Source organism: Schistocerca gregaria, chromosome 3, assembly GCF_023897955.1.
Source record: "Schistocerca gregaria isolate iqSchGreg1 chromosome 3, iqSchGreg1.2, whole genome shotgun sequence".
Lineage (NCBI taxonomy): Eukaryota > Metazoa > Arthropoda > Insecta > Orthoptera > Acrididae > Schistocerca > Schistocerca gregaria.
The window spans coordinates 104,808,344-104,831,710 of NC_064922.1; the positions used below are offsets into that span (position 1 = coordinate 104,808,344).

General features: G+C 41.2%; 1 protein-coding gene across 1 annotated transcript in view; it reads left to right on the forward strand.

Annotated features, from left to right (window-relative positions):
* The first annotated feature begins 5,853 nt into the window (after positions 1-5,853).
* LOC126355268 (uncharacterized) overlaps positions 5,854-23,367 on the forward strand; it is a 29,364-nt gene continuing 11,850 nt past the window's right edge. The window contains exons 1-2 of the mRNA XM_050005554.1: positions 5,854-5,940; positions 10,060-10,234. Coding sequence (XP_049861511.1) covers positions 5,854-5,940; positions 10,060-10,234 — 262 coding nt within the window. The remainder of the gene's footprint in view (positions 5,941-10,059; positions 10,235-23,367) is intronic.

The window sequence follows — 23,367 nt, forward strand, 5'->3', positions numbered from 1 at the left end:
TCCACCAAAAACGCATTGTTCTTGGTAAATTTCAATTAGTAACATATCTACGATTAAGATTTTCAGGAAGGGTAAGATAATATGAGTAGGTACCGCGACACTGTTGTTGGGTTAGCGCAATGGGGTAGCATCGCTGTTTAGAATTGAGTTGGATGTTGGGGCGGTGGTTCGCGTATTGACTCTTCCAAATTATTTTACCTAACATTCGCTTTTTTATTAGGTTATGATACTTTAATATTAGTTTAATATAAGTACACAGTATAATATTTGATGTTATGTAAATATAAGTTCACCTTTTTTTGATGGGTGACTTTGTCCGATTGGCTTAATCGACAGGACAGCTTGCGCTTCTTGTATAAAGATATTTTGCTCATTTTTCTTTTACGCTTCGTAATTCACATGTTGCAACGATTCTGCTACTGGATAGGAACAGTGATCAAGTAAGACTGACCTTGGGGTTTAAGTAAATTGTGGGAATGATGAAATAATGTTTATCTTATGCGGAGAAGTTCAAAATGGCTCTGAGCACTATGGGACTTAACATCTGAGGTGACCAGTCCCCTAGAACTTGGAACTACTTAAACGTAACTAACTTAAGGACATCACACACATCCATGCCTGCAGCAGTATTCGAAACTGCGACCGTAGCAGTCGCGCGCGGTTCCCGACTGTAGCGCCTGGAACCGCTCGGCCACCGCGGTCGGCTGCGGAGAAGTATTCCAAATTTGTACCGCACTGTTTGTAATGGAACTTCTATAAGCCTGTGTCCTTATTGATTGGACATGGTACTTTCCTTTTCGTGGACAATGGAGGAAATGTGAGTTTTAATAGAGCTAACGTGGGAATTTTACGCGCTCCCGTTGAGTAAACAGTGTGATTTACGAACTAGAAACATCCCTCAACTGCCGCTAGAGTGCGTTGCGATCGCGTATACCACGTTGGGGCCCACATACCGTATGCACAAGTCGCATCGTTCCTGAGCGTTCGGCACCACGTTGAACTTGGCACGCCCGACTTTAACGTTCCGTGTGCCGACGACTTAAGGCCGAACACCCGCTGCCTGCTCACAACCGCCTGTTCGCGCTGCACATCAGGCGTTTACAGCTGTCACTTAGAGCTGTTACGTCAGTTACTGCACTGACGTCGCTTATGCGCAGAATCTGTCACGGAACGTTTCGGACGTTTGGTGTCGGTTAAGCTGTCGGAAGTTGACGATTAGCGTGCCAAGTTCAACGTGCTGCTGAACGATCGGGAACGATGCGACTTGTGCATATGGTACGTGGGCCCCAACGTGGTATACGCGATCGCAACGCACTCCAACGGCAGTTGAGGGATGTTTCTAGTTCGTAAATCACACTGTTTACTCAACGGGCGCGCGTAAAATTCCCACGTTAGCTCTATTAAAACGCACGTTCTCTCCAACGTCCGCGAAAAGGAAAGTACGATGTCCAATCAATAAGGACACAGGCTTATAGAAGTTCCATTACAAACAGTGTGGTACAAAGTTGGAATACTGCGCCGCATAAGATAAACATTATTTCATTTTTCCCACATTTTAGCAAAACCCCAAGGTCAGTCTTACTTGATCACTGTTCCTACCCCGTAGCAGAATCTTTGCAACATGTGAATTATGAAGCGTAAAAGAAAAAGGAACAAAATATCTCTATACAAGTAGCGCAAGCTGTCCTGTAAATTAAGCCAATCGAACAAAGTCACCCCTCAAGAAAGGTGAACTTATATTTACGTAACATCACATATTATAGCACAAACTTCTATTAAACAAATAATAAAGTATCAGAACCTAATAAAAACGCGAATGTTAGCAAAGAAAATTTGGTCGTGTTTGGACGCGAACCACCATCGAAATGACGCAATGATTAGTGGATAGCAACAAAACATTTTTTTTTTTAATCTAATTTTGTTCGTGTTTGTTCGTTGTATCTGCTCGGGGCGGACGTCGCAAGACACCCGTTTAAGTTCGTTGTTGACCGATTAACTCAGTGTTTTTATTACAGAGGGCTACTAACCCTCTGACCGACCGCGCTGAGCTACAGTGCCGGCGTACTACTTACTACGCTAATCCAACAACACGCGCTAGGTATGTTGTCATAGTATATTAAACTTTGCTAAGAACGTTAATCGTAGATAATTATGTTATTACTTGAAATTTAATAACAACAAACTGTACCAAGAACAATGCGTTTTGGGCGGATCTTCAGTGTGTCGCTGCCTTCAAATAGCCTACTCTCATAATACGCAAGTTACAATAATTCTTTTGCCACGAATATGATGTTTCTCATTATTTTATTAGAACGAATCACACAGTTAACAACTGGTTTTCCAGTCATTCTCAATTTGATAGTGGTCATAAACGGCATATATACATATAGGCTTGAAATGAATGCCAATATGGCGCCTCACAACTCTGTACTGAAGGAAGACGGCGTGCGTGTGAGGTAGGTGGCGTTGTGCCACCTAATTGGTCAACGCTCAGACGCACGCTCAGAATATCTGAGATGCCAGATAGTGCTCTGCACGTTCGGAAAAACTCCGGAACGTGCTATTCCACGCCATGACATCAGAAACTAGGCGCGCTCAACGCTCAACGTTCGGATGCACGGTCCGTGTGCGACGGCTTTAGCTAGTGTAGAGAGACGATGTAGAATTGGTCCCCCACCCCTTTCCGTACCACAAATCGTCTTACCACTACATGAAATTGAGTTAGTTATAATTTTGATTCAAAATTTCTGTGCCCTCCATTTAAATTCAGCATAACTGGGTTATTCCTGCCATACTGGATCTGTCGTAGCAATGTAAGTTACGAAAAGTGGGGTACTCTGGTTATCATAGATTTTTTTTGCGAGATTCCAGCAGCAGGTGCGATCTAATTTGACGCTCTCTGGGAGAGAGGAGGATGCGGTGGCGGCGCCACTTGTCACATCCATGGTCTGTACTGCGGCAGGGCCGGTGCCACGCCACTGCGATCTGTCGAACGAAAATTGAGCATCGCCTCCGTGAAACTCCGATCACATTTTTCACAGCACTCGTAAGTGTCAGGTACAGATGATAAGCAATATTATTTCATCCTGATCGATCGATTCCGAATTTCTGTATTTCCGGAAGGCTTTTGACCCTGTACCAGACAAGCGGCTCGTATTGAAATTGCGTGCTTATGGAATATCGTCTCAGTTATATGACTGGATTTGTGATTTTCTGTCAGAGAGGTCACAGTTCGTAGTAATTGCCGGAAAGTCCTCGTGTGAAACAGAAGTGATTTCTGGCGTTCCCCAAGGTAGTGTTATAGGCCCTTTACTGTTCCTTACCTATATAAACGATTTGGGAGACAATCTGAGCAGCCGTCTTCGGTTGTTTGCAGATGACGCTGTCGTTTATCGACTAATAAAGTCATCAGAAGATCAAAACAAACGGCAAAACGATTTAGAAAAAAGATCTGAATGGTGCGAAAAGTGGCAGTTGATCCTAAATAACGAAAAGTGTGAGGTCATCCACATGAGTGCTAAAAGGAACTCGTTAAACTTCGGTTACACGATAAGTCAGTCTAATCTAATAGCCGTAAATTCAACTAAATACCTAGGTATTACAATTACGAACAACTTAAATTGGAAGGAACACACACAAAATGTTGTGGGGAAGGCTAACCAAAGATTGCGTTTTATTGGCAGTACACTTACAAAATGTAACAGACCTACTAAGGAGACTGCATACACTACGCTTGTCCGTCTCTCTTAGAATGCTGCTGCACGGTGTGGGAGCCTTACCAGGTAGGGCTGACGGAGTACATCGAAAAAGTTCAAAGAAAGGCAGCACGTTTTGTATTATCGCGAAATATAGGGGAGAGTGTCACACAAATGATGCTGCATTTGGGCTGGAAATCGTTAAAAGAAAGGCGTTTTTCGTTGCGACGGAATCTTCTCATGAAATTTCAATCACCAACTTTCTCCTCCGAATGGGAAAATATTTTGTTGACACCCACCTACATAGGGAGGAACGATCACCACGATAAAATAATGGAAATAAGAGTTCGTACGGAGAGATATAGGTGTTCATTCTTTCCGCGCGCTTTACGAGATTGGAATGATAGAGAATTGTGAAGGTGGTTCGATGAACCCTGTGCCAGGCACTTGAATGTGATTTGCAGAGTATCCATGTAGATGTAGATGTAGATCCTGGATGTTAGGACCAAGACGTTGAGACAAAGTTACATTAGGTAAGCAAAAACAAGGCACTCAGTGTGTTTTTTTATCATTAGAGGAACAGAAATCGCCTCAAGCAGTTTTCGAAATGCTATAGAAAATGTAAACAAACGTTGCAGGCCTGAGGTTTGTATCATTACTACTCCAGGTGGTGAGTCCGGTACCTTAACCACTGTGTCACCGTGCTCCGCTCCAGAGTTCGAATAGGCTTCCGACACAGCATCATCCCATCGACTGATATTTGAGGCACGAGGCATTGTGCGATTCGCTAGAATAAGTTTTGGATCGTAAGGCATAACAGGCTGTTCTCGTCCGTGAATTATTTTTAGGATCAAGAGCAATATTGAGAGGCTTAATTGTTGGCACATGTAAAAATCCTGTAAGGCAGTGTGAGGAAAGTTTCATACATTAGTTGTAAGTTAATTACGACCACCTTAGGAAATGCATGTGCTCGGTGTTATGAATTATAGGGAGCCTAAAATGTGAACATGTGCATGTTCCGCATCAATAACTACTGGGTCAGGGCAGCATATTGCCAAACACGGGGTCCCAGGTTCGATTTCCGGCCGGGTCGCCGGTCTGGGGTTCGAGTGCTGTGTCGTCCTTATCTTTTTACCGTCATAACTGATGCGAAAGGCGTCACGGGACAAGTCTAAGCCTATGTAACTTCATATCAGGGTACTGTCTGGCCGTAATTAACGTTCTGAACTTTCGAAACACACTCTCGTATCTTCCAGTGTTGAGACGGCTTTACAGGCACGCCCGGAAGACCAGTTAAAAAGACAGACAGCAGACAGACAGATAGAGGGAGAGAGCGCGCATGAACTGGGAGAAATTCTGTGTAGTGTGAGCGGTATGCTAATTGATTTTAATTATCTAGGAACGATGTTGTCAACAGGCCGTTCGTGATATTCTTTCGTTGTTGTACTCAACTACGCTGCAAAAACCTCCTTTGCTCATATAAGTAAGGAATAATGTGTAGGGCCCCTCGAAGTTACTGCAGAATGTTCTGAGACTACTAAGCGTGGTAGGTGACTTCATTCACCAACCAAAACGGGGCGTAATCAATATACAGCAAGCTTTTGCCAAACGTATTTTGTGACACAGTGCGATCCAGGAGATAAATGGTTATCAAACTAATAATCCGAAGGTTTATCTTTTTTTTCAACTTCAGGCAATGTTTTGAACTACCGAAAAGTGTCAAGCTGCGCAAAGTTTCTTTTTCCACGTAGGTACTCTTACAACGCCATTCGTATAGATTTCAACGGTTGGAGGAGAGAGCGAGCGTATCAACTCTGATAGTACAATGACTAGAAAGTACAACGGAATTCAGACCAAGCGTAGCGTTGAAACTACTTTACCGTAATCAATAAAGTCACGGTATAGATATATCAGAGGGAATTTCAATATTATTATTGCTGAATTCCAAAAAGGTGTGTATCAGCTAGGAATAGGCGATTGCTTAGGGTGTTTATGACGTACAAGCGGACCTCTTACGGAAACAATTCCAACTGGCAGACAAATATCTGTACAAAATGCTGAAACTTCATGAAACTGGAGAAGTTCCATATGAATTTCAAGACAGCTGACGATCGATAATGTAATTTCCGAGGAAGTATCCCTCGTCTGTTGGTTAATGATGAGTAATGTCGTGTGTAGCCATCCGGTTCCGATTCCGCGGCGAAAGCGACGGGAGTATTATGTCCCCTGGCGGCAGTTTGGGAAGGTAAGCCGTGAGTCGAACTCAGCGCGTAGCTGGACGCGCTAACAGGCAGTTACGGCTAGAGCTGCAATTACGACACTGCCGTGTCTCACATCGCAGTGGCTGACCTGCACGTAACATACTTTCTAAAGCAGACATTCAGAAAGTGATGAACTGCGTCGACGTACGATCCGGTCAGCCTTTTACGCTTTCCATTTAACGATATTACGCATGCTCCATAGTCATATCACGACTCAGTTTGTAAATCAGTGTGAGGATCTTTGCTTCTTTAGGTGATCATTGCACCACGTTTACGGACACATTTGATGTATAAGGAGTTATTTACCTATAATATCCACGTTTCTCTATTTGCGTGTAAAGTAGCGAGTCAGGAAACTCCCTTTACCTATTAATGAGGGCAGGAATTTTGACTAAGCCACGTTAGACTGACGTTACTATTCACTGTAGTGTTTACAATGAAGTTCTTACGAAATCTATTCGTATGCGACAGTACCTGGAGTACATAGTCGTTATTACTCGAAAGTAGTTGTTTCGCTGTCCGCCTAAAATTTTCTATAAATCTTTTTAGGTTCGTGTTATTTCATGCAGTTGTGCTTACATCCGATTTGTGACAAAGTTGATTCGTGTGCTATAATATCTAGACTGGGCAGTTATTATTACTCGGAAATACGTGCTGTGCTGCGCTTCAAAAAAAGAGGAACTACACAGATATTTCCGTTTTCGTTTACGTATGTGGTTCAAATGGCTGTGAGCACTATCGGACTTAACTTCTGAGGTCATCAGTCCCCTAGAACGTAGACCTACTTAAACCTAACTAACCTAAAGACACCACACACAGCCATGCCCGAGGCAAGATTCGAACCTGCGACAGTAGCGGTCACGCGATTCCAGACTGTAGCGCCTAGAACCATTCGACAACCACGACCAGCGTTTACATATATATGCGTGCGTACGGGTGTGTGTGTGTGTGTGTGTGTGTGTGTGTGTGTGTGTGTGTGTGTGTGTGTGTGTGTGTGTGTGTGTACTCTTTATTTTTAATTATTTTGGTATTAGTAACTGTGTCAGACTAGATTGTAGTGAATAATTTTCTGAAATTGAAACGGGTGGTACTATTAGTTAATGTCAAGTGTAAGAAAATGGTTCAAATGGCTCTGAGCACTATGGGACGTAACATCTATGGTCATCAGTTCCATAGAACTTAGAACTACTTAAACCTAACTAACCTAAGGACATCACCCAACACCCAGTCATCACGAGGCAGAGAAAATCCCTGACCCCGCCGGGAATCGAACCCGGGAACCCGGACGGGGAAAGCGAGAAAGCTACCGCACGACCACGAGCTGCGGACCAAGTGTAAGAATAGACTGTATACTTATATTAGTGATTTTATTTTTGTATGGAGCCACAGTCATATAAAACTTTCTGAAAGATATAACCGCCATTTGACTGTAAACAGGTTTTATTTCGCAATCTAGATTTCGGCCTTAGGCCATTATCAAGTGTTACAACTGTAACAGATTCGACCGCAATAAAACTACAAGTATCAGACAGAGTACCCGAGTAATATGAGGGCAAATCAAGGTATGGTTATTATACTTACTTACCTATTACAAATCATTCTACTCAAGTCTAATGATTTATAATAAGTAATTCAGAGAACAAACCATGCAGCCCATACATTGATTTAACTGTCTGCCCTGATATTTTTCTGTTGCCTTGTCTGACACTTGTACTTTTATTGTGCTTTAATCTGTTGGAGTTGTAACACTCGATAACGGCCTAAGGCCGAAATCTAGACTGTAAAATTAAAATGACGGTTATTTCTTTCAGAAAAATTACATAAGTGTTTCTAGAATTACAGCTATAATATCGTAAGACACGAGAAGCAACAAGTTTATTGTAAACTTGTGACAACTTGACAAACTTCGAACGTTTGAATATAAACTGGGCAAATGATAGCTTGTTTTTGCTATTGATGACGGGTTCACCTATCAGTCCTGCCCATTTTCCCCCTAATATTATTATAATGGCTACGGAATTTTCGCTCGCATGCCTATTTACATTCATTGAAGTGGGAGATCTAGAACATGATCGTCAGATCTATGGAATCCAGCCCACCTGTGTCTTACAGGGTGCCTAGGCAGCTGCTTTCTCAGATAGTAAGACAACATACAAGCAATTCATATTAAGGGAGTTTATTGCAGTAATTGAATTGACACCACTTAACTTGCGTAGGTACAAGGTGGGTCGCAATCAATTGGCTACATGCAAATAATCAGTGTCCCTCGATAGATACAATTTCCTGTCGTGGTGACGTCTTAGTCAGCGTGCTATTGGATGACATTGTCTCACAGCCCTGTCTGCTGTATCGTTCTTGATCTTCGTGCCGGCCCTTGTCGTTACGCCGGAACAAGTTCGTCTAAATATTGAGAACATTTAAGTCGCCTCCTAAAAGTCTTCCAGTTACAGTTTTAATCGGGGACAGGTCACTTCAATAAAAAAAAAAGTTTTGAAGCATTTCACGTGTGCGATCTACCCCTCCATTTACAGACGTACCAACTCTCCCGATTTAAGCGGGAGACTCCCGATTTTTCCTTCTTCCGGCCGATCTCCCGACAGTGAAGAACGATCTCCCGATTTTCAGAGCAGTTTCAATTCTTTCGTTACTATTTGAAAATCCTGCTCCTTCGATATATTGGTGGATGACAAGGTGTGGCTGCTGCTTGTCCACGTTAACTTGGTAGATTGGTGCGGTGGTTGTCGGGAGCGGCAGTAGGCGTAGCTCGCGCTTCGTATCTACGAGGAGGTAAGGAACTTATCGTTGGCAGCGTTCGGAGACACATGAATATGCCGATTTCCTCCGCTTCTGGTAGCACCAGCGCAGTCGCAAAGTTATCGTCGACAAGGAGTAGTCGGTAGTTGTTCCAAGCGAAGTGATTACCATTGTTGGGTCTAAAAGGCAGTGTTGCCAATTTAGGGGGTTTCCCCAAAATTGAGGGGGAATTAAGCTGCCTAGCGGGACGTTAGAGAGATAAATGTTTCAGGGGGGAAAATATTTAGGGTTACTACCCCCCCCCCCACATCATTTTCCAGCCTTTGATTTTTCATAAACAAATTTCCTAATATTCTGACTAGCGAAAGTGAACACTTAGATGCAGAAGTTGATATTCTTCACTCTCAGTTCTGTAACTTTCAGCTGGAAGAAACCAACTTGGCAGCAGAGAGAACTGATGTTCGGTGGGTGTTGGTACGTCAGAAGAAATCGGCTGATGGGGTTCTTCAATATGATAAACTTTAAAAGATGATGCTGGCTATTTTGTCAATTCCACATAGTAATGCGGAATGTGAGAGAATTTTTAGCGCAGTTGCAAAGAACAAAACTCAGTTCAGGTCCATGCTTTCATAAACGTCTTTGGAGAAATTTTTTATTTTAAAATCACTTCAAAATGGCAAGTGCTTTGAGCAGAAATTTACTTCAGAGTTTTTGAAGGAGGCTAAGTAGGCTACGGGTGTGCTGAATAAGTAACTACCGTAATCAGACAAATTCAGACTGATAAGCTGTTCAGATTATTTGCTAAGACTAACATGTACATACGGTATAAAATTGATTTAAATTTGGGAAAGATGTCTTACGGATATAAGATGCCAGCAAATGTGGGTTGCATTATGAAATGAAAACGTGTGATCATTTAACAGTGATTCATTCATGCAAAAACAGTGCTAATGTCAAAACAGAAATCTAATGTATGTTAATTTGTTTCCTCGGATCGTAATTTCGAACTGTAGTTCCCTCGAGAGTGCTTCATTTGAATGTGTGTGAAACCTGCAGAGCTCATCATTCATATTGTTCAGCATGTTGAATGATAAATTATACAGCCGGAAGGTTCAGGTATGTCCATTATTTAGTATTTACATGTAAATAATAAAGCAAGTGTAATTGAATTGTTACATTTATTGAATTGTTGCAACTTTAATCGTCAGGGACGTGTTGTAATTCACAATAGTACACCGCTAAAATTCTCCTGATTTTTCACTTTCGAAAGTTGGCATGTCTGCTTAATGAAGGATTTTTATCAAATAACATATAGTACTGAATGTGACACGAAAACGTGATGGTTTTAGGGACTAACTCCAGAGCAAGAGTGCTGTTCTGCACCGGTCGTACGGCCTGTTTCTAGAGAAGAGGTGGACGCCTTCCTCCGCGCAGAGCACTATTCAAGTTACTACGTGCATCCTGTCAGAGGAGCCCAGACTCCGTGTGGACTCCAGTGGCCGAGATTCCTGAAACATGCTGACCGTACGTATCTGCAACATCCCAAAGTACAGTTCCACAGCACGTCTACAGCAGTTTCTCTCCGTTGTATTATGCCATCATGCAGTTGCGGCAGCTTTAATGCAACGCTGCCTCATCGATTCTTGTGGCATACTTCGTGCAGGCAAGAAGGTATATCATGTTTTGCAATCGCATAAGACTTAAAGATTTAATTATAAGAAGCTCATTGAAATTACGTTTTGTAACAAACGATAATCTGTGCCAGTCCTTGGAAGTAGCCCGTTTTCCTGCGTGTTGCCAGCAGTAGGGTTAATCATTAACTCTTTGTGCACATATCTATGAGTCAAAATTTCATTGTCAATGGTGTTTCCACCAATGACTTTGGAACACCATTAACGGAGGATTTGTGGGAACAGCAGTTCTGAGGGAACGGAGTTAGCGGGTAACCGTAACTTACCCTGCTACGCGGGGATTTATTAAATAAATCAGATTTAATGAAGTGAATGTATCTGAAGTCTTTGCATTGACATTTTTGCATGTCACTGAATCATATTCAATTATCCCCTTCACGCTGTTCATTTCATATCCGTGCATTTAATTAATTTCATGTGCATCCCTTGGGGAACTGTAAATAACGGTACTCCACTCACTTTGTTCTCGCAGTGATGCTGTTTCCACACACTCCGTGGGGAAACCTGTGGAAGAAATCCTGGGAAATTATAGGTTATAATAAAAGCTGTAGTTATGCATCGAGGCGTTTTCACATATGTTAATCATTAAGGCGACAGATCTCAGTAAGTGGATAATACGGGTTAGAGTACCGATCTGCAGCGCGGTCCATTGATCGTGACCGGGCCAAATATGTCACCGAAATAAGCGTTAAACGAAAAAACTACAAAGAACGAAACTTTTCTAGCTTGAAGGGGGAAACCAGATGGCGCTATGGTTGGCCCGCTAAATGGCGGTGCCATAGGTCAAACGGATATCAACTGCGTTTTTTAAAAACAGAAACCCCCATTTCTTATTACATATTCGTATAGTACGTAAAGAAATATGAATGCTTTAGTTGGACCACTTTTTTCTCTTTGTGATAGATGGCGCTGTAATAGTCACAAACATATGGCTCACAATTTTAGACGAACAGTTGGTAACAGGTAGGTTTTTTAAATTAAAATACAGAACGTAGGTACGTTTGAACATTTTATTTCGGTTGTTCGAATGTGATACATGTACCTTTGTGAACTTATCATTTATGAGGACGCATGCTGTTACAGGGTGAGTACCTGTAAATACCACATTAATGAAATAAATGCTCAAAATGATGTCCGTCAACCGCAATGCATTTGGCAATGCGTAACGACATTCCTCTCCACAGCGAGTAGCTCGCCTTTGGTAATGTTCGCACATGCATTGACAAAGCGCTGACGCATGTTGTCAGGCGTTGTGGTGGATCACGATAGCAAATATCCTTCAACTTTCTCCACACAGAGAAATCCGGAGACGTCAGATCCGGTGAACGTGCGGGCCATGCTATGGTTCTTCGACGACCAATCCACCTGCCATGAAATATGCTATTCAATACCGCTTCAACCGCACGCGAGCTGTGTGCCGGACATCCATCACGTTGGAAGTACATCGCCATTCTGTCATGCAGTGAAACATCTTGTAGTAACATCGGTAGAACATTACGCAGGAAATCAGCATACATTGCACCATTTAGATTGCCGTCAATAAAATGGGGGCCAATTATCCCTACTCCCATAATGCAACACCATACATTAACCCGCGAAGGTCGCTGATGTTCCACTTGTCGCAGCCATCATGGATTTTCCGTTGCCCAATAGTGCATATTATGGCGGTTCACATTACTGCTGTTGGTGAATGTCGCTCCGTCGCTAAATAGAACGCGTGCGAAGCATCTGTCGTCGTCCCGGAATTTCTCTTGTGCCCAGTGGCAGAACTGTATACGACGTGCAAAGTCGTAGCCATGCAATTCCTGCTGCATAGAAATGTGGTACGGGTGCAAATGATGTTGATGTAGCATTCTGAACACCGACGTTTTTTAGATTCCCAGTTCTCGTGCAATTTGACTGCTACTGATGTGCGGATTAGCCGCGACAGCAGCTAAAACACCTACTTGGGCATCATCATTTGTTGCAGGTCGTGGTTGACGTTTCACATGTGGCTGTACACTTCCTGATTCCTAAATAACGTACTATCCGGCGAACGGTCCGCACTCTTGGATGATGTCGTCCAGGATACCGAGCAGCATGCATAGCACACGCCCGTTGGGCATTTTTATCACAATTGCCATACATCAACACGATATCGACCTTTTGCGCAATTGGTAAACGGTCCATTTTAACACGGGAAATGTATCACGAAGCAAATACCGCCCACGTCCACACTGGCGGAATGTTACGTGATACCACGTACTTAGACGTTTGTGACTATCACAGCGCCATCTACCACAAAGCGAAAAAAGTGGTCCAACTAAAACATTAATATTTCTTTACGTACTACACGAATCTATAATAAAAATGGGGGTTCCTATTTAAAAAAAAACATGCAGTTGATATCCGTTTGACCTATGACAGCGCCATCTAGCAGGACAACCATAGCGCCATCTGCTTTCCCCCTTCAAGCTAGACGAGTTTCGTTCTTTGCAGTTTTTTCGTTTGACGCTTATTTCTTGAGATATTTGGCTCGGTCACTATCAATGGACCACCCTGTATATCTGAATCTACATTTACATGTTCATCTTTACCCCGCAAGCCAGCTTTGGTGTATGGCGTACGTTTTGTACCATTGCCCCCTCCTACATTTCGTCTCCAAGTCGCGAAACCAGAGAGAATGATTGCTGGCAAACAGTGTGTTAGTTCCAACCTCTCTCATTTTATCTTCAAGGTCCTTTAACCAGGTATACATGGGAAGAAGGTAGTGGATGATTCTTCTAGGAATGTATGCTCTCAGAATTTTAACAGCAAACCACATCGTGCGTCACAACGCCTGTCGTACCGTTCGACACCGGAGTTGGATAAGCACCTCAGTGACGTTTTTGCCTTTCTGAACGAACGTGTGACAAACTGTGCAGTTCTTCTTTGTAACTTCTGCGTATCATCTGTCTATATTACCTGGTAAGCATCCCAAACTCTCGGGCAATATTCAGGTGATGGACGAACAAGAATCTTGTCTACCAACTTTTTCGCGAGTGGATTACACTTCTTGAACATTCTTCCGACGAATCTGACTGGTATCTTCCTTTTCTAAAACTAGTTTAATACAGTCGCTGAACTTTAAATTATTCCGAACATTTTCTCCCAGGTATTTGAGGGGTGCGACTACTTTCAGTGATGGTTCGGCAATCATGTGATCTTAATAATAACGGGTCTCACCGACTGTTTATGTGTAATACGTTACATTTATGTTGTGGATCAACTGCCATTGCTCATCTCCAAGCTGCCAATCCTCTGCAGATTTTCTCACATTTCAGTACGACTTTCTGTCGTCGCGACTTATCAACACACACCAGCAGCATTCGTGAATAGCCACATGGAGCTCCCGACGTTAGCCGTTAGGCCATTTGCGTACGAAGAGTGGAAATGTCAGACGTGCTAAGCGCCAATAAAAAAAGAACCCGTTTATGTGTCTCTATTTTATCGGTACTCTGCTGCATATATGTAGAGTTATTGCAAGTGATAAACCATAGAGAAATCGTTTCAGACATTCATTACTTAGATGGCGCATGGTTTTTGTGCAAAGAGGCGTTTCCCCCTGGAGTTCCAAGTGTAATGCGGCAAAGTTTCTTCTATTTAATTAATCCACAGTTTGTGTAATAGGTTGGTGTCCGTATGAATGAACCCTCCTTGTAATGTAAGGAGATAATTTGCGTTTCAAAAATAGTAAAAAATGATAGAAAAATGAACAGACAAAGCAGCGTGAGTCTGGAAAATGTTATGAACAGAGAACGACAAGACGTAGAGTTTCTGAAAAAAAAAAAAAAAAAAACAGCTACCGAACAATGAGGTTAGTTAAGTCCTAGCACTGTTGTCAGTATAGTAGTAGTAGTAGTAGTTTTATTCATCCGTAGATCTCTTTTTACAAGGATATAGGACATGTCAAAGTATTTACAAGCTTAGATCAATTTACAATAAGCTAATTCGTATACACATATATTTACAGACTTCTAGTTAGAGACAATCATTAGATTTTACTCCTGGTATACAATAATTTATTTACAAATAACTCATTAAATAATGTAATGCCACACTATTCACTCATATTTCACTATCAGTCACTGCACACACTATACACACATTGTTTCATAACACTTCACTCACTACATACACACACACACAAACACACACACACACACACACACACACACACACACACACACACACAGGTGATCCTTGGGCCATTTTCTGTACTGCAAGTTCCCATTTGCTATCCTGAAAAACTGAGTCAGCATCCCTTCATAATGAGTGAGATGTTGAGCTCAGAAAGAGGAAGAGGTGTTAGTATTGTGCTATGCATAGCTTGAGGGGAGAGTGTCTCTAGAAAGGAAAAAAGAAGAAAAATAATAAAGTGAAGGTGTTATGTGGAATATTGGATGTTTTATAATCATCATTATTATTATTATTTGTTTGTATAACATTTTTTTATCAAATCCCTACTCTGCTTTATCTAAGTAATCCTTCAATGTATAAAATGTATTGCATAACAGGTACTTTTTAGCTGCCTTCTTAAATAAGTGTATTTTTGAAATTTCTTTAATCTCTTTTGGTAATTTATTGTACAGTTTTATTCCTTGGTAGAAAATGCTGTTTTGAGTTTTATGTTTATTTTTTCTTGGTAAATGTAAGTTGAGTCTATCTCTTGTTGCATGGTCATGGACAGAGCTGTTTGTGCAGTAATTGCCAATGTTACTTTTGATGTGTACAACTGACTGGTAAATGTGTTCACATGGAGCAGTTAAAATTCCCAGTGTTTTGAACAGATCTTTACAATGAGCTCGACTACTATTTCTGGTTATTATTCTTATGGCTCTTTTCTGGAGTTTGAAAATTGTGTTCATATTTTGTGGATTTGTTCCCCAAAAAAGAATGCCATAGCTAAGAATTGAGTGTACATATGAATAATATGTAACTAAAAGACACTGCATGTTACACACAGATGATAGAATTCTAAGGGCATAACATGCTGATGACATTCTGTTTGCAAGTACCTTTGTGTGTTCGCACCACTTCAGCTGAGAGTCAATATTCATTCCTAGAAATTTTGCATTTGTTACACAGTCTACAGAGGTGCCATCTACATTTAATTTAACATTGTCATTTTTCCTCTTCAAACTGAAGTTCATGGCATTAGTTTTCTTTATGTTTAATGTCAATTTGTTGCTTATTGACCAATCGTAAACTTCCTTGAGAGTTTCATTTGCTTTCTCGGTAAGGAGTTCTCTTCTTCTCTCAGTGACTATAATATTGCTGTCATCAGCGAAGAGAATTTTCTCACCATGAGTAACACTACTGGGAAAGTCATTGATGTATATCAGGAATAGTATTGGTCCTAATATGCTACCTTGTGGAACCCCTATATTAATATGTTTTGGTTCTGATAAGTATTTTACTAAATGTTTAGATCTATTTGAAGTATGTGTTATCTCTACTCTTTGTACCCTATCTGTTAGGTATGATCGAAACCAGTCATTAGCTACCCCTCTTATTCCTAATGCTTCTAATTTATTTAATAGAATCTTGTGGTCGACTGTATCAAAAGTCTTAGAAAGATCCAAAAATATGCCTGTGACACACTCATCTTTATCAAGAGCATTAAGTACAACTTTTGTGAATTATACTATGGCTGACTCCGTATTTTTGCCACTTCGAAAACCAAACTGTGATTTGCTTAAAAGATTGTATTTATTCAGATAATTCATTAATCTGTCTTTCATAATTGCTTCTATTATTTTTGAGAATGCTGACAGCATGGAAATGGGCTGGTAATTTTCTATGTCTTCTGCATTACCTTTCTTAAGCAAAGGTACAACTCTTGCCTGTTTTAGCTGCTCTGGAAATGTCCCTGATGTGAAGGATTCATTTATTATATTTGTTAATGGGCCTTGTATAATCCCTATGCATTGTTTCAGTACACACATTGGTACATCATCTAAGCCTTCTGACTTTTTATTTTTTAGCTTTTTGAACAGTTTTATTGACTTCATTCTCTGTGGTTGGAAGTAACATCATTGTATCTAGTGCAACAATTTTTGCAGGTGTTATATTTGTTTTGGGGAATTTTTGCTGTAACTTCTCTGCAATACTTGAAAAATGCTCGTTTACATAGTTTGCTAAGTGTTGTGGATCATTTATTACCTTATCCCCCTCCCTTAGCAGTATGTTATTCTGCGTTTGTTTGCCTCTCCCCGTTTCCTTTTTTATAACATCCCAGACTGCTTTGCTTTTATTCTTTGCATTATATATTATTTTGTCATTAAATGACTTTTTTGCAGCAATCAGCACCTTCCTATAAATCTTTTTGTATCTATGATAGAAATTTAAGAATTCTGGATCATTGTGAATCTTTTTCATGGAACTGAGGTGTTTAAGTGTTTGGGAGGACTTCTTAATACCTGCTGTTATCCATCTGTTTTTGTGAGATGTTGATACAGTCATGCATACTTTTGGAAATGCTGTTTCAAAGTTCAATTTAAACAATGTGGAGAATTTGGAGAATTTCATATTCACATTGGTTTCCTTATACACTTCATCCCAGTTTTTTTTTTTTAGTTCTTTTGAAAAATCTTTTATTTTGATTTCTGATAGATGTCGTTTATAGGCTTGTAGTTTAGGGAATGATTCGATGCCTGATTTTACTGTTGTTATTTGACAGAGATGGTCTGATAGTCCGAGATCTTTTACAGCTACATCACATATTTCCCTGTCTATATTTGTGGCCACATGGTCAATTACTGATGCAGTCATTGTAGTAACCCTTGTTGCACTATTGACCAATAGGGACATGCCAAAACTTTGAAGGATATTTATGAAGGTGCTGCTGGATTCATTTATGATATTAGTGTTGATGTTTATGTCCCCACACAGAATTATGTTGACCTTTGTACTTGAGACTTTATCTAGAACTTCTGTTAATTTATTGAAAAAAGTGTCCACACTACCACTGGGAGATCTATACACACACAAAATGATTAATTTCTTGGTGATATCGAGCCCTGATAATTCAATAGCTGATATTTCAATGTGTTTGTCTTCACTTACTGTACTGAGGTCATGTCTAGATTTGAACTGTGTTCCTTTTCTGATATAAATGCATGATCCTCCACCCCTTGAAGTAGTTCTGCAGTAAGAGTTTGCCCTTTCATACAATGATAATACTACATGTTGGATTTCTGTGTCTCTACACCAGTGCTCAGTAATACAAACTACTGTGCAGTTCAAAGATTGGAGCTCAACTTCTAATGCTTGTATTTTATTTTTTATTGATTGCATGTTTTGATGGAGGATTGTTAAGTCTGTGAAATGCCCCATGTTACTCTTTCCGATGGTTTGTTTTTCTTTGTGACATCTGGTATGTGTGATTTTTGAAGTGTTATAATCTGTCTTGTGAGTGATTGTTTCAGTATTTTTTGAACTGCTAGAGATACTCTTTAGGCAGGGGAACCTGTTGTCTGGATTTATCCTAAAAAAGACCTACTTTTCCTACCTATGACAACAGGTATTTGACCATGTGTGGCCCGAGATCCACCCCCTATACTTTCATGACTCAGCTGTACCAATCTTCCCTTCCCAGTCCTGTTTAGGTGTAGGCCATGCCTAGTGAAACCCCATCTGTTGATAGTCCCGACGGGCACCAGAGAAACATGAGCAAAGTTGGCCGTCCTCAGAGCCATCCCCAGCCCCACATTGATTCGCCTCACAGCTCCATCAAGGCGCGGCTGATCATGACGCCGGAACAGCTCAACAAAGTGTACATTGGTGCCATGAGTCAGGGAAGCTATCTTGTCCAGGTCACCACCTATTTCATATGCCCCATCCCTGTCCAAACTGTTTCCCGCCCCACCCACTATCACTACATGGTCCTCTTTTGTAAAATCCTTACATAAAGACCCTAGGTCCTCTATCACATGACTTAGCCCTGCATTTGGTTTGAAGATACTGGTGGCCTGGTACGCTGCCCCTAAACTTTCCTGTAACTGAGGGCCTACACCTCGCCCATGGCTACTACCTAGCAGCAGCACTTTCTTCTTCCTAACACTTTGTACATTCCTAGGCTTCTTGGCCTCGGTTGAAGTGTGCTGCACATTTCCTGCTCCTCGTTCTACCTGAGGCTCTTCTCCACTTAACTCTGGCAGTGGCAGATACCTGTTTTTGGTGTTGATGATAAAACTATCAGATCGCGTTCTCTTTCTTCCTATCCTCCTACCAGCTGCCAGTTCCCAACCATCCTCCTCCCCCCTATTTCCCTTGATCCTTATCAGTTCCTTCCTTGCTTCCTCCAACTGTGCCTGAAGGGCACAGATTTTCCTTTCCTGCTCCCCAATCAAAATGTTCCTACTGCATATTCTGTAGTTCCAGGAGAGAGCCTCTTCTGTTCTCCCAACATTCTCCCCACTGCATCCCCTCCAGTGAAAATATTTCCTACAAGATTGGCAACAAATCCCTCTACTCACTACCCTATAACAGCTCCCACATTTCTCACTCATGGTCAGTTTCGAAAGGATAGTTAAGTTCAAAGAATGTTTTAAATTTGTCAGGTGTGTAAGGTCTCCTAATGCAAAATGTCTCTTATCCATCTCAAATAGCTATTAAAATTTCTTATACTGAAAAAAGAACGGAAAAATGGCATTATATTCAAAAGAGTAAAGGCCGTGTCTGATGTATGCCATACTGTACTTCATCTGAAGCATCAGCCAAGTTTATGAAGTTATTTTGTTGTGACAAATTTAAGATATAGGAGAAATGTTTTTTTGTAACAGTTCGATTAGATAGAACAATATTGCTGTATTTCTGTACTTGTATTATCACAAATAAAATGTAGCGCCTCACTTGTGTCACTTGAAACAAAAACGCTCTTACTTTACCATCCAGAACCTTCCTATTATTTTTGCAGTGACGAGGTGAGCAGCATAATTCTGTGGTATAAGACTACCTTATAAAAACGTATAAGATGAGATGGACTGTTTATCCTAGTTCCAGAAGGACTGAGGCTATGAAAAATAAACGTCGTGAGTTAAGTTCAGAAAATCTCTGAATTTATTCCAAGTTGCCTTCACCTGAATCAATTCACAGTTGAAATAGTTTTAAAAATACTTTGAAACAATCACTGTAATCCTTTTCGGAAATGCATTTAGTGCTGCAGCACAATTTGCTTGGATGTCCTTAACTTCTTAACGGTGTCTTTTTCATTACCAAATCCAATCTGAGGAGCAGTCAGAAGTCAGCTGGCACCAAACTCTACGAATATGGCATGCGATCCAGGACTGTGATCCATTTGCTGGCCCAAAGCTTGCGCACGATCATCACTCTGTGCACTTGGACTTTATCGCGGAGGAGAGATCAAGAAACCGTCTCTCGGTATTCGGGTCGAATTCGACAAATTGTCGCCCACAAATACAAAACTTCATGTTGTCTCGCTGTTACACCGCCATTTTCCAACGAATGTTCAGACACACACTGTTACATTCGCCTCCAGGACGACTGCTGCAGTGATACTGGCGCTTCGACCTTCTACACGGCTGTTTCCTGTTGAAACTTCAAAAACCATAACGAGTGTTTCAGTTTGAAATTTCACACAACCTGTCGTAAAGGAACTGAGACACATTGTGCACACTGTTTTTCACTCTCATGTCAAATGTGAGATTTGGTCCTTAGAACGTCTGATATTTCCACTTTTCATACACTGAAGAGCCAAAGAAACTAGTACACCTGCCCAATATTGTGTAGGGCCCCCGCGAGCACGCAGAAGTGCTGCAACACGACGTGGCATTGACTCGACTAATGTATGAAGTAGTGCTGGAGGGAACTGACATCATCAATCGTACAGCGTTGTCCACAAATCCGTAAGAGAACGAAGGGATGGAGATCTCTTCTGAACAGCACATTGCAAGGCATCCCAGATATGCTCAACAATATTCATTTCTGGGGGGATTTGACGGCCAGCGGAAGTGTTTCAACTCAGAATAGTGTTCCTGGAGCCACTCTCTTGCAGTTCTGGACGTGTGCGGTGTCTCATTGTCCTGTTGGAATTGCCCAAGTCCGTCGTAATGCACAATGGACACGAATGGATGCAAGTGACCTGAGTCGTATCTACACGTATCAGGGGTCCCATATCACACCAACTGCACACGCCCCACACCATTACAGAGCGTCCACCAGCTTGAACAGTCTCCTGCTGACATGCAGGGTCATGGATTCATGAGGTTTTCTCCATACCCGTACGCGTCCATTCGCTCGATGCAATTTGAGACGAGACTAGTCCGAAAAGGCAACATGTTTCCTGTCCTCAACAGTCCATTGTCCGTGTTGACGGGCCCAGGCGAGGCGTAAAGCCTCTGGCTCCGAGAGCCGTTTCGTTGAGTGGTTCGCACGCTGACACTTGATGATGGCCCAGCATTGAAATCTGCAGAAGTTTGCGGAAGGGTTGCACTTCTGTCTCGTTCAACGATTCTCTTCGTCGTCGTTGGTTCCGTTCTTGCGGGATCTTTTTCCGGCCGCAGCGACGTAGGAGATCTGATGTTTTACCGGACTCCTGATATTTACGGTACACTCGTGAAATGGTCGTACAGGAAAATCCCCACTTCATCACTACCTTGGAGATGCTGTGTCGCATCGCTCGTGCGCCGACTATAACACCACGTCCAAACTCACTTAACTTTTGATCACCTGCCATTGTAGCAGCACTATGGGACTTAACACCTATGGTCATCAGTTCCTGAGACAGTGGTCATGTGTGTGTGAGCTGACTGTACGTGAATGTGCGTGTGCGTGTGTGCGTGTGTGTGTGTGTGTGTGTGTGTGTGTGGTATGTTGTCTAGAAGAAGACCTTGTAGCCGAAAGCTTACGTGTTTAGTAGTCTTTTCGTTCTGCCTGTCTGCGATTCAGTTTCTCCTGTATATGGTGAGTAACAATCAATCCTTTCCATAACATTGTCATTATTCCATCCGGGATTTTCCATTGTATTAATTTCCTGTGATGTGCTCCACGTCAGCTTCAACTTGTGCCACAATTAGCTCATGATGAATAAATTGTAGTATATACACGGTGGTCCATTGACAGTAACCGAGCCAAATATCTCACGAAATAAGCATCAAACTAAAAAACTACGAAGAACGAAACTCGTCTAGCTTGAAGGGGGAAACCAGATGGCACTACGGTTGGCCCGCTAGATGGCGCTGCCATAGGTCAAACGGAAATCAACTGCTTTTTTAAAAATATGAAACCCCATTTTTTTTATTACATATTCGTGTAGTACGTAAAGAAATATGAATGTTTTAGTTGGACCACTTTTTTCGCTTTGTGATAGATCGTGCTGTAATAGTCACAAACATATGGCTCACAATTTTAGACGAACAGTTGGTAACATGTAGGTTTTTAAAATTAAAATACAGAACGTGAGTGCGTTTGAACATTTTATTACGGTTATTCATATGTGCTACATGTATGTTTGTGAATTTACCATTTCTGAGAACGGATGCTGTTACAGCATGATTACCTGTAAATACCACATTAATGAAATAAATGCTCAAAATGATGTCCGTCAACCTCAATGCATTTGGCAATACGTGTAATGACATTTCTCTCCACAGCGAGTGAAATCTCCAGCAATAATAATTTCTTTTCTATTTCTTTCTTTCAATATGTCGTTCAGCTTTTTGAAGAAGATATCTTTGATATAATATGCTTCATTTACACTTATAACATAGGCTACTATTACACTAGTTCTTTGTTTGCTTTAATTAAACTTTCATGGGTAGTCCCCAGTCTGTAATATAAATCTGAAATTCTTTCCTTATCGTTATTGACACTCCTTGCATTGCTCTGTGATGGTTTTGCCCTACGCTATTTAAATGTACATATTATCCTTCAGTTTCTGTGCTATATAACTTCATCTTTATTTGTGATAACCTAATGATGCCTTGTATCTTGTTTTGCAATACTCTTTTTTTTCCTTAGTTATCGAATATTCTGTTTTTCACTTCTAATTGTCCATTTCCATAGCTTTTTCCGTTAACCATTTTGTATATCTGGCTGCATTCTCTTGGTTCTTTTAACATTAAATTTTTTTTCGATGTATGGATAGCTGGCCTTTCGCATGAACCTCCAACCTAGAGGAGAGGGGTAATTTCTTAAGTCTTTGATATCCAACTACGAGGCAGTTACTAGTTTTGTTCCACTCCAGGTATTTTATTTCCACAGTACTCACTATATGTGGTAAGCATTCCTCTATCACTTAGGAAGGCGGCCAATGGGACACTAGTGATTTTATTTGGTGTTATAATTCGCTGTCACTTATTTTGCCACATGTGATTTTAGCGGTCATGCGACGTTTGAAAGGAGCAACCGCAGTATGGCCTTCCTCACTGAAACTGTTTTAGAAAATGGAATTTAGTATTTTGGCAATTTTTTGTCATTCTCCTTTCTAGTAACCCTGCAGTTATTCAGTGTCTGGACAGAAGGCATTGTTCCAGTTACTGATTTAAGATAACATCGAAATGTACCAAAGTCTCATTGTCCTTGTCTTCCTTCTCCAACTAATTTAATCTTCTCCCTCTTTATCAGTTAATTGGTAAATTGTTTATTCACTCTTAAATCGTTTTAATGGCATTAGACATTTCACCTTAAGATATAAAATAACTCTAAATCTAAAAAAATATTCTAACTGTGCTATTTATTCATATTTCAAGTCACTGTACACATTACGCTCACTGCACACTCTACACACACGCTATTTTGTGACCATAGGTCCGAAATGAAACCTGTGTGAACGTGTGGGTGCTATTCTGTCATTCTTCGCAAAGATTTAATCTGAGATGTGCCCTTTACCCTGTGGCTCCTGCAAGATGCAATTTCCACCCCCACACTACAATAGAAGTCAGACAGACGCTCCTGACGTACTAAAGAGAAATGCCTGAAAAGCTT